Here is a 12,936-nt window from a genome sequence, read left to right on the forward strand (position 1 = left end):
AATAAAAGTAGAAGAATGAGCGATTGGAGCAAAACGATACCGTCATAGCATATTGCAGAGTTTAATTGTCACGTGAGAGAGGATGCATTCAAGTTTCAAGTGTCAAATCACGAAAGAGCACGTCCTTTTTTTTCTCTGATCCTTCTTTCCTTTTTAAGCACATGAATGGATATACTTGTATACAAAAAAAAATAAAAATAAAAAAAGAAAAAACGATTTGTTCTGAAAATAAAAGAAAAAAGAATGCGTATCCCTTTTCTCATTTGGTGCTTCACGTCCGGCTGGTACACACTCTCCTTTTGCCACATTAAAGTCGACATCGATCATATATCGCTCGAAATATTGTATATAGTATTGTGGTTTATTAAAATTCGTTAATAACTAGTATTTAAAAATCACGACCTAAGTGGTGATTTGAGAAATATGCTTCTTGTACAAGGTAATTTTACGTCGCTGCCGCGGATACCCCATTAAGGTGTCGATCGTTGCGTATGAATATGAGCCTCGTTTCTTGTCAGGACATTATGCACTAATACACTGCACCGGTTTATGTCCTTCAAAAGTTCACACCTGATCATCATATTGCTTTGAGGTCACATCGACGAGCGTAAGAGAAATCTTTGAGCGTAACACGTCGACAAACATTAAGATGGATTCCGCCTGAAGTTGTTTCTACATAGACTGTTTCTACAGACTTAAGTAATAAATAGAGTTAGATATTAGTTAGCTACGCAATGAATGGAAATGATAGATTGTGGTTGATATACTAAGCGTACCCTTCGTAGAATCTCTTTACAAGAGATTTCGTATCTTTAAAAGATATTTAGAAGAGAACTTATGTGTGATGCACATAAAAAAAACGTAAAGAAAAATTGATCGATATACAATGGTCGTTATCATTATACTTTGTTTTAGATTGAGGTTGGATGCTTTCCACCAAGAAACACAGATGACTCATGTCTAATTCTACGAATGTAGATTAAGATTAATCTTGGTTTAATTTTTTATCTTTTTCTAATTCTAAGAATTAGAAAAGGATAAAGAGCAAGTTAAATAGAGATTGAAATTAATCTATATTGGTAGAAATGAATATCAGTAATACAGAGAATAATTACATTTTTGTTGTTTATCGATGTTAAACAAAGATAAAACATTATACTGTGTCACCTATATCTCTAGCTGGAGAACACTTATTGATTAATTAAACGATCTATATTATGAAGGAAATTGTAGATGCACAAAAGATACGCATAGATAAGAGACGGTTTTATACAATGATTACGCAACGAGATGACACCTTAGTGTGGACCGTCGATACACCCGACGAAATGCACATGTTGTTGGTTTTTCCTTTTTTTACTATTTGTGGTAAATTTTGGGCACTTTGTGAAATTTCACTTCACCCTCAGATCATTTACAATAATTAATAATTTATATTACACTCTTACAACATTTCTACCGAGTCTCTATCTCAGTATTGAATAATATACACTTTCTATTTTGTATGCACGTGTGTGTAAATATCGCAAATGTGTTCTGTGTGTATTCAGCGAATATATCCTTATGTATACACGAGGACGACAAGGTAGTGTCGGTGTCGTGCCACGTGATACATGATACACACGCGCACGCAGAAAATCGTCTAAGAAAGAATCACTAAATTACCATATTATACAATTATCATTAATTATCACCTAACTTGGCATCCTTGCGGGAGCGGTGCGGGCGGACACCCCGGCGAGTTGTGATTCGCGGACTGAGGCAGCAATGGAATATCGTCTTTGGAAGATTGCTTATCCATGCATAGCGGTTGCTGCTCCTCTTGCTCGGCTCTCGTTTCGATGACGGGGACGGCGACGTCGGGGGCCGGCAAGCGTTCCACTGCCACCACCGCCGTCGCCATCTCCTGCTCGGCGCCGCCGATCGGCAACGACGCCGCCGAGTTCATTAACGTCACCGTCGCACTAGTACTATTACCACTACCACCGCCGTCATCCACACTCGCGCTACTCGCTACCACAGGATCCTTTAGTTCGTAGCCCTCCTGACAGCGAGTCAATTTTAACCGGATCGGCGTCACTTTCGCCGAGCGGATGTTCCTTGGGGCGCCTACGTTCGGATCGGTCGGCTGCTTCTCGTCAATGCCACCCTCCATCGAGTAGACACCGGTCTCCTCCTTGGCAGGCTCGGGCGGCGGTGGACCAACTCGGTTGTCCTTGTTATCCGATGACGCCTGTTGTTGATTGTCATCCTCATTACCGGCGGCAGGCGCATTGTTCGACGCGTCGCTCGTAGCTGAAGAGTTGGCGCCCACCGCCTTGCCCAGCCGTATGATAAGTTTGGGCGTCGCGGCACCGCCCTCCAGAATTTGCACCCGTGCCTCCTTTTTACTGGACTGTCGCTTTTTCCGCTTGCCGTTCTTGTCGCGTTTGTTTTTCGTCTTCTCGTCATTGTCGAATCCTGCCATGATCATCTTGCGGAACTTCATGCTCTCGCGACGGAGCTCCTCCATACTAGGTGTGCTCGGGATGCTGCTAAGCCGTTTCTTCGGTGGCCTGATCCTGCTTCGATCATCCTGCGCGTTACCCATCTCTTGTCCGCCGATTATACTATTACCGATCTTGATCTTCAGCTTTGGCGGGCCGGCACTGTTTGTCACCGTGGTGGCGGTCGGCCTAGTTTGTCTGCCTCTTCTGCGATCGCTGACTGTGCTAACCATAAGACCACGCTTCCTATCGGAACTCTCCTCTTCGCCCGCTACTACGTCGAGGAAGCTGCTGCCGCCACTAACGCCGCCACCGCGTTCCTTCCGTCGTTTTTTCTCCATATTTGCATCAACGACTGCCTTGTAATCCTCTCGAGTTGGTATACTTGTCATCGAAGCTACAGCTTTGGGGATGGTAATAACTGTGCGATTCGGATTGATAGTTGGAATGGTTGGCGTGGAGGCGACGCTACCGCACGCAGGATCATCCATGTTCATATCCTGTGAACAGTATTGACGCAACAGCTCCTTCTTTCGCATGCGACGTAGATTTGATGTGCCGGATGCGACAGATGCGCTGGTTGCAACTGGTGCCACCGGTGCTTGTTGGACCAATGGTGGTACCGATGGCGTATAGTTCGCATCGAGGAACGGGCCTTTGATTTTCACTTTCAATTGATTGCGTGAATCAGTCAGAGAAACCTTGTTCGTATCGAAGCTGGTTGCGGACGCCGAGTCAATCGCCGAGGGATCGCCAAAGCCTGGTTTCGCACCGGGCTCTTCGAAGCCGCCGCTCGCAAGTTGTTGCTGTTTACCGGTGATCTTCTTCAACACAGAACAATCTCCATGCAGTAAATCGTCAAGTTCCGGCAAGTTCGAGTCCGCACCTACGCTCGCGGCGAAGCTGCCTAACAAATGGTTACCGTACGGCTGACCGTGAACCGACGAGCTCGGTTGGTCTACGGTCGAGTTGTATGTACGCATATCCACTGGACCTGGTAATAGCGGCATGACCGTGTCAGCGAATTGATGGGTGCTCGACTCGGACTTAGCTCTGGCAGCTTGATGATCGTGATGTGCCGCCGGTGACGCAAGTTTCTTGTCGTCGGCGTACTTCTTCGTGGTGTGCAGCGTTGGACTAGATAGATGGGACTGTATACTACCATCGTTCGCCATTCCGCCGAGAGGCTCACTCGCACGGTTCTTTTCATTCACATCAGTGGACTTCTTGCGCTCGCGCATTGTCCTCAGATCCGCGATGTTAGTTTCATTCGCCGAATCTTCGTCTGAGTCGAAATCGTACACGGTGCCGACTAGCTTGTTTTGGATAGAATCGTCGTTGTGTAGCGCGTTCGACATCGGCACCATCGCGATCGACGGGTTCTGGTTGTTCCTACCACGTCCCCGTCCTCGACCACGACCGCGATTTCGATAACTCGAATGCTGGGATCCCTTAGAGTTCCTGCTGCGACCACGAGAATTCGGAACAGATTTCGTAGTCTCCTGACGTGGTGATTTTCCAGGTGATTTGCCCTGCAAGGATGTTACTCTGGCGGATGTTCTCGTCGGTTTTGACGGTGACTTCTTGCCGGACGGCGCGCTTTTATTGTCTGCGCTAAGTACCTCAGCTATATTCTCCACGACGGTCTCACTGCTGGCCTGCGTCTCCGTGATGGTATTGAGGAAGGATGCCGGCACGGCAGGCGAATTAGCCGGCTGTGACAGCAAAGACGGCATATGTCCCGATGGCAGCGCTTCCGAAGATGGTGACTGCGTCGTGGGTGGTTGTTGCTGTTGTGGTTGCGGCTGTTGTGACACCGGTAGTGGTGGCGGCGCCGGCGGTGGTGTGGTTACCTTCGTTGGCGATACCATGGCTGCGGTGAGAGCCATGTTATGCGACGACGAGGTAAACGCAGCGGTGCATGGCGATGCCCCGATGTTGAGTGACTCTTCAAGCGGCTTCGGCACGTGCGGCAGCATAGACTGTGGTGTCGGGAAAGGAGCGCCAAACGGTGGTGGGAACGGTGATGGATAGGGCAACGGACCAGCACACGATTGCGGTGGGAACAGCGAAACCGCTCCGGCGCCATAAGAGCCGGTCTCCGAATAGTGATAAGGTGCTGCGTCCATTGGCGGATAAGACATCGGAGGTACGTTCTTGTAAGGAGGAATAGCCGTATGCTCCTCCGCGGAAGACGCGGATGTGATAGATGACGACGTGGATCGTCGTGAAGGTAAAACTTGGCTTTCGGCCCATCGCGTGTCCGGTCGACCATTAAGCTCATTGTAAGGCGAATCGTTCTGCGTATAATCTTGCCTAATGTCCGACGAGACATCCTCCTTGTCCAGCACGCGGTCCATCTCACTGCCCTGATCGTCTTCCGAGTTGGGCAGACCGATTAGGTGACGATTCACCATCTCCATGGGCGTGATCTCGTCGACGATTTGCGTTGGTATCCCTGCATTGGCTGCTGTCATTTGTTGATCCATCATCGCCAATGATTGCACGCGCGATTGCTCCTGTGCTGCGGCATGCTGTGCCTCGAGATGTTGCTGCACTCGCTCCATTGAATGTGTCTGCTGCAACTGTAGATACTGATCCTGCATGTTAAGCTGGAGGTGCGCAACCAGCGCTGCATCTGGATTTGCCACAGGATCCGGCATCACTGCGCCAATGTCGTTCGAGAATTGATGAGCGGCGGCAGCTGCGGCGGCAGCAACGTAACGGTGATTCTGGTTGTCTATTAACGTATTAAGATGTTGCACGTCGCTCGGATTGAAGTTGTCCATGCTTGGTGGTACCCATCTCTCGTCCGCCTCGGCTCTATCAAGTTTTGCACGTTCCACTACCGTCACTTTGGCCGTCTCACGTTCTTCGTTTCCGTACATATAGTGCTCATTGCTATTGCTCGAATAACAAGGCTTTCTCTTATCCTCCATAGTATGATTCTTGCACGTCAGATCCTCGGACATCTGCGCAGGTTCCGAACTGCTGTTGCTCTTAATCTCGATTGATTGTACAACTGATTGCTGTTGCTGCTGTCCCACTGGTTGTTGTTCTTGCACGTCCACCTTCTCTTGAAGCAGAGGCTGCTCCTCCGTTGGTTTTTCAACCGGATGAAGAGGCGGTTCCTCCTTTTTCAGAACCTCCTCTTCCGCCGGAACGGATTCTAACTCGAATTGACTAGAATTCGACTTCTTCGATAATTCCATGCGCAGTTTCTCCACTAAGTGCAGCGTTTCCCGCGCACTATCCTCTTTAGAGTCTTCCTTGAACCAAAGTTCATTATTGAAGGAGAACGAAAGCGGTGCTGCTCCTCGTTCCTCATCGCGAGGTATACTGAAATCATTCGCGTCATCGTTCACCATGTCATCGGTCAACATGTCCTGATCGAAGTCGAACAGCTCCGACACGCTGGGATCCTTGCCGCCGTGTTGCGGTGAAAAGATAGAACGATTTACGGACTTTCTTCTTTTCTGCTGACACTCTTTCTCAGAAGTCACATTTTCTATTAATGTAGTAGAGACTTTATCGGGCATTGACCTCAAACAAACATTATCGTTGGACTCCTTAATAACGGTCTCTTCAACCGTAATCATCTCGACAGCAGCCTGCGTCTCGCTCTCGAGCTTCCGCTCTGTCTTCTTTCTCCTGTCCGTAGGTTTCTCTGAAATAATCTCGATATTCTTCTTTACATCTTCTTTTTCTAATTTCATTATGTCTAACACAGCAACTTCCTCGCTCATGTGATTCTTAATATCCTCGTTCTTGATAGTCTCCTTAGCGATGGATGCTACAATTTTTAAATCTTTATTCTCTTCGTTACATTTCTCCTGCTGAATAGCAATTCTACTCCTTGAAAGTTTGTCAAGATGTTCGCGTTTTTCAAGTAGCTTGTCCAGTCCCCTCGATGATTTCTTCGGACTGTCTCGTTCCGCTCGTCGCTGTTTCATCTCCTCTTCCAATGTATTGATCGCATTCTTATTACTTGTTTTCTTGACCTTTTTGTCATCTATTTTAGGAGTATTCTCAGTCGCTTTCGAAAGTTCTACAAGTTCTGGGACATTTTTAATATTAGTAGTATCATGTTTATCTTTCTCGATTTCCTTGGATGTCTTTTCCATTAATTTCTTTTCCACTTTCTTGAGCGATGTCGTTTCCTTGTTACCCTTGTCCTCCTTTGCGGTAACCTCGCTTGATTTTCGTTTGCGCGTCTCCGATTTCGCTCTGGACGCTGCTCCGCCGCTGTCCTCTTTGCCTCTGAGAGTAGACTGTTGCTGTTGTGTCTGCTTAATCGACTGACTCGATTTTTTGGTAGATTTGGCCCCAGATACACTTCGTAGCCCAACATTATTTCGAGACCCACCGAGCACACTTTGGTCAGCTGACTGTTGTGTTTGCAGGGATCTTTTGGAGTCTCTTTGGTCGGCTCTTTTACTGGACTGCTGCTGCTGTTGCTGTTGTTGTTGTTGCTGCTGCTGCTGCTGTTGTTGTTGCTGCTGTTGTTGTTGAGCCTGTTGCTGCTCCTTAGGTACGACGGTTCTACCTGATTCTTCTCTCTCAGTAAGCGGCGGCTGAAACTCTGGTCCATGCCGCCCGTCGGAAGTTTTAAGCTTCTTATCGGGCAGCTTCTTGAGTTTCCGTCCTGCGACAGTCCTCTTCTCAGATTCGACCGCTTCGTCTGTAATTTTATTCGTTGACTGCCGTTTATTCGCAGTTTTATTCTTCACTTGATTACCGTTATCGCTTTCAGAGGACGTAGTATTGGTAGTAGTTGAAGAGGAAGTTGGCTCCTTAGTGATGCTTGACATTTTCTGTATCGGACTCTTAGCTACATCAGAATCGCTGCTACTCTCCGAAGAGCTACTGCCACTGCTACTATCACTGCTGCTGCTCTCGCTATTGCTGCTTTCAGGCACCTGTTTCTTTCCCCGTCTCTCTTTCAATAGTGACTCTTCCTTTCTTGTCGGCAGCTCCTCCTTCTTCGGCGATTCCTCCTTTTTGACCTCTTTCCTCTTACCACCATCTGGCAATTCCTTCTTTAGTTTTCCATCCGCGGTTTCGAGCTCGGATTGAGTAGTTTTCGTGCCCATACCGCTCTTGATGTGTTCCGCGGCTTTCTTTGCAGCTTGCCGTTGCGGTACGTAAGCAAGAATCTCCGAGCCATCGCCGAATTCCTTGTCGAAATCATAAACGTCATTATTCTTAGTGTCTTTTGATGTCTTGTTGTCGCGCTGTTTCTTGCCAGATGGTTTTTCTTTAGTCGGTTTCAGAGGTTCTCCAGGCGATTTTACAAACTCTACAGGTTCGCTCGTGGTATTCTCTTTCTTACCCTGTGTTCGCTGCATGATTTCAGATGCCTTCTTCGCCGCTTGCCGCTGCGGAACTATCAGAGCGGATGGTATATATTCTTTCTTCTTCGAATTTTTCACGTTCTCTTTATTCTTCGTAGATTCATCTTGATAATCTGACCTTGTGGCATCTTTACATGTAAAGTTTTTCTGCATGTTCTTTGATATATCCGCTGCTGAGAATTCCTTCACCGCAGCTTTTGTGATAAGTACGGCCGAATGGGAATGATGCTCTTGTGAATCTGAATCAGTATCCGAATATATAGCAGAAGCTGCTGATGGACCGAGGCGAGAACTGGCGTTGGTGCTCAACGGTAACAATTCGTCGCTCTCGCTACCAGAACTACCGAGCTCTATATGTTGCAGAGTACGTCTGTTCACCATGTCCAGTTTATCACTTTCGCTACTATCACGCAGTTTGACTCGTGGCCTGTCCGGTGCGTTCTTCTTTGTTTTTCGTCTAGCGGGAGTTTTGTTCTTCGACAATGCATTCCCATCATCTTCTGAACTCGATTCGATCTCAACTTTCAAAGTCTTAGATTTGTTTGTGCATTTACCGGTTGTTTTTCTTTCCATTTTTATTGCGTCCGTTTCGCTACTACTCATAGATGACAAATCGCTACCGTACAAACTCTTCCCTCTGACCGAACCATTGAAATAAGGTTTCTTATTAGACGCACCGTTGAAGTCCGGCTGTATTTTCTTCTCATCGGTAGACGTTGGTGTGGGCGGTTCAACCTTGATTCGGGCGAGTATTGTGTTGAAGTCATGAGTATGATCTTCGGCATCGGGATGGGAATAGAGACGATCATATATTGAAGGTCCATGATTGGCTTCGACAATAGCTGCGGCCGTCGTCGGAGATAGTGGCGGTCCTGCCATCACCATTGCCTGTTTGTGGAAGGTTTGTTCGCGCAGTCTCAGGAAAGTGCGACAGAGTTTCTCGCGGCGGCCAACCATGTAACACAAGTTTCGTACGCGTTCCAAATCTTGTCGCAATTGAACAAACGTACGCATTTTTTCTACATCGGCCGCTTGACCTTGAGCGCGAGCTCCTGCACTCGACAGTTCACCACAACGAGGAGCTAATAATGGTTTATTATGACCAGCCTAAAAGGTAATATACGAATTACAAACCATATCCACTGTAATATTCTCACATCTAAGAATTTGTATCGACGACTTACTCGTCTCTTCAATTTCCAATAGTTATATATGTATATGATGCTATCAGGATCTATATCCAATTGTTGGGAAGTAATATCCTTTATACTAACATGCTTATCAAATTCCGCTTCAATTTCTTGCAGCCTAATATGAATTGAAAACAACAATTGAATATTACACTTATTTTTCTAAACATAATTTTAAAAATAATTAATTCTTTATAAAATACATAAAACGCAAGGAATTAAAATATTATATATATTTTTATTAAAAATATTTTTTTTATATTATTTATATATAAGAATTTTATCATTATTGTATTATTTTAAAATTTCATAAATTTTAAAACATTTAATCCTGGTCTGTTTAGGTTTATTTGACCCAAAATCTAATTTATTTTCTTAATATTTTATTTAAAATTTTTTCTGATATTCCATAACTTTGTCTGTTAAAGCTAAATTATTAATGTAAGATCTTTTCTCCGTAAAATTTTACTTTTTAGATTTTTTAATCATACTGACACATAAATGGTACCGTTTGTACCAACGTTAATTTTAAACATGCTTAAAACTCTCTACCTTTCTGTCTCTCTATCGGCTTAAAAAAAAAGAAAGAGATTTTTAAACTTTACTAAAGTCAAAAGAACGTTATCAAAATAACTGTGCAATCGAGCTTTAACAAGGTTAATAAGATATAGTTGATATGTATTTATAATTTTATTTTTGCTTTCGAAAAGCATGTTAAAAAATTATGTCACATACTTAGCTGCACGTGCTTGATTTTTTTCTTCAGAAGTCATGTCTTTCCGCTTCCGTCGTCTGGATTCACCATCTTCAGAATCTGACCCACCCTTTCCTCCACTTCCGACGCTACCGCCAACGCCGACTTTGTCTTTTGTATTTGTTCTACTGTGCTTTTGACAATACGACTACAAACACGAAATTATCAAATGACTCTATAGTTGTAGTCACAAACAATTCCAATGAATTTGAATCGCATGTAATAGCTTACCCTTAATTTCACACCGTCGTCTGCCATTTCGTCCTCGATAATAGCCTTCATTTCCAACCCATATTTAAAAGCACATGTAACATGATACGCTGTTTTACATGTTTTTATACTGCACTGGATGCAAGCACCCACACGTTCGCGGCATAAAACGCAAATTAAGGCCCATCGACTTTGCTGCAATTCGTTATTACATTTAATCAATTTGTATATCCAGAATCACAATAACAAAATCTCAAGTTAATTTAAATATCTAAAAATATATAATAAAAAAATAAAAAACATATATAATTAAATGTTCAAAAAAAAATATGGTTTAAATATTAATTTAAATCTGAATAATGCTAAAAATAGTAGATATAGACAGTAGATCAATAATTATAAGATTTTACTATTATTTACCGGAATACTGGATATTTTTGTAATTGGTTCCATTCTCTCTACGCAACCAATGCTAACTTCGGGAATCCAAAGCGCACACGAAACATGAGCCCATTTTTGACCGCTTCGTGTACACTTCATTGCACCTCCCTTATTAGGGCATAATACACAGTCAGGTCTTTGACTTAACGAACAAGTTCTACACAACCAAGAGCCATCGGGTATTGAAGTAATGCCGTAACAAGCTTGATGTACACATATGTTGCAACAATCACAAAACACCATCTCGTTACCTTCTTCCGAATCCGGCTATCATAAAAATTTGTGTTATGAACAATTTAACACAAATTGAAGTGTATATCATACACATGTGAAGCACATACAATAAATTATATATATTCCAAATATATAATAAATTATATATATTCCAAATTCGCATTGTATAAAAGTAAATTAATCACTCACCGATCTGCAAACATCACAAATGACATTTTCATCGTATTCAATCCCAAGTCCCTCCTCATTCTTCACGATTGTTTGAATCCTTTCCCAACAACGCACTTCCAATTCTTCAATGACACGTTCTAACTGCGATTCTGTAATCGGCGGTTGTCCAGCCTGGACAATTTTAATATAAAATATTAATGTAAAATATGTTGTTGCATGTGTTATATTGTTAATTAATAAATATTGTATGTATATAAAAAAATTAATAATAGATAATACAATCATTGGTTACATAAATATTTATTAATTTTTTAATAATAATAAAAATAATTTCAATAATAAATAAAAGTTATCAAATTATTTATGTCATTAGAAATAATAATTGTAAAAATATTACATAATTTGACTAGTTAAACCTAGAAATAATCACATAAATATTTTGATACTTCAGTGATGAAAAAATATAAAATAATTGTAAAATATTCTTTACGAATCTTTAAATATGTATTTCCATCAAAAAACTCATAAAAAAATGTTATATTGAAATTTTTATTTTTTTAGAAATCATAATAAGCTACTTCTATTATACTTATTCCATTTACTCATATTATACTTCCATTTGATTTTTACTTGTTTTTGAAAAATTGTGATTAAATTCATAATGTTCTCAAATACTAATAAATTGGAAGTACAATAATAGATAATATGTGTTGTTAATAATAGTGTTTTAATTAGAGCAAAAATATCTCAGATGACTACTCCCAAGTCAAATTCTCTTTTAAAAATATCGGTGAAATGTCTCACATACATTTAAGAATCAGAAATTATTAAAAATTTCCATTCTTTTTCTATTATAAAATATATTTTTCTTGCAACAGAGATGTATTAAAACTTTTTACTTTGTTTTTATTTATTATATAAAATATTTTATATAAAACAGGAAATATATTTGGTTATATAAAATATAATTAGCGCCGAGAAACTTGTCTCCAGATTTAATTGTAACATTTATATTTAAAAATCTTATCTTTTAATCATACCTTTTATAAGATATCAAGATAACACAAATTCTTTGTGCACAAAATTAAAAGATCTCAAAGAAATGTCAATTGATTTAGTATAACTATAAACAATTGATTGTACCTGTGCACGTTCTCCATTGAATACTTCCAACCAGGCAATGTCAGTATCATCGAGATCATAAGCACAAGCTTTCTCCGCTCTTGCTGGAGTAGTACTTAAATGATGATCCTCTGAGTTAAAATAATCATCACGAGATATTCTTATTAACTTTTTAGGCCTGAAAAACATGGGATGATTTCGTTACAAGATATTATACCGCACTTTAATGATCACCAACAAGGTATTTCACACAATTTACTAACAATACACATTATGCACTCACAATTTGAATTCAGCTTGTAACTTCAAAGGAGACGTCTGTGTAACAGTAACCCTCGGTTGAGGAAGAGCATCCGGACTAACGGGTACTTGAACACCTCTTTCCCACTCCTGTTTCCACTGATCAGTTATAACCCAATACTCGTTTGGACTCAATGGTTCACTGTCTGGCAATTTCATAGCGCTGATCAGGTCTTTACGAAATAATTCCGCTGGTGCTTCCGCGGATGTTCGATTGTATATACTGGGAATCTTGATATCACTGACAGATCGGGCGGACCATGGTGCCCCCCCTTGGCTAGAAGACGCCATCGTTTCCTCTTCTTCTGAGGGCCCCATGGTCGCTGCCAGTGCCGATGAACCAGTGGCAGCTGGGCCCAATCTACATTTGCGCCTTTTAATAGCGCCCGGACAAGACGCCAGATCATTGTCGTTTCTATGCCTCTTGCCTCGTTGTGCCATTCTACTATGCCAAATAAGCTAGTGGTACGTGGCACATGCAGGTGAACTGTGTACACCCTGAAATAACAATTGCGTATTTTTTGAGCTTTCTCTTCTCTTTTCAATATATATTTTTAAAAATTATGTATAGAGATAAACTTACTACATAGTTATCCATATATTTATTATCTGGAAAGCAGATTATCTTCAGAACTGAAACATAAAGAATGTATCGCTTGATTTCGAAAAATTTC

General features: G+C 42.0%; 1 protein-coding gene across 1 annotated transcript; it reads right to left on the minus strand.

Annotated features, from left to right (window-relative positions):
- Positions 1-1,690: 1,690 nt before the first annotated feature.
- Positions 1,691-12,703, minus strand: LOC105624496 (PHD finger protein rhinoceros). The gene is made up of 9 exons (XM_012205856.1): positions 12,246-12,703; positions 11,984-12,140; positions 10,859-11,011; positions 10,415-10,702; positions 10,016-10,189; positions 9,766-9,932; positions 9,025-9,148; positions 7,001-8,947; positions 1,691-6,952 (listed from the first exon to the last, which is right to left on the minus strand). Exons 1-9 carry the CDS (start codon positions 12,701-12,703, stop codon positions 1,691-1,693), a joined length of 8,730 nt encoding a protein of 2,909 aa, XP_012061246.1.
- Between the last annotated feature and the right edge of the window lie 233 nt (positions 12,704-12,936).

The sequence above is a fragment of the Atta cephalotes genome (genome assembly GCF_000143395.1).
Source record: "Atta cephalotes unplaced genomic scaffold scaffold00080, whole genome shotgun sequence".
In the NCBI taxonomy this organism is placed as follows: domain Eukaryota; kingdom Metazoa; phylum Arthropoda; class Insecta; order Hymenoptera; family Formicidae; genus Atta; species Atta cephalotes.

Excerpts from the sequence above, each read along its gene's own strand:
- LOC105624496 (XM_012205856.1), bottom strand. The coding sequence starts at position 12,703 with ATGGCACAACGAGGCAAGAGGCATAGAAACGACAATGATCTGGCGTCT. Across the intron at positions 12,141-12,245 it reads TTACAAGCTGAATTCAAATT|GCCTAAAAAGTTAATAAGAA; the intron begins GTGAGTGCATAA and ends CATGTTTTTCAG. Across the intron at positions 10,190-10,414 it reads CAAAAATATCCAGTATTCCG|CAAAGTCGATGGGCCTTAAT; the intron begins GTAAATAATAGT and ends AACGAATTGCAG.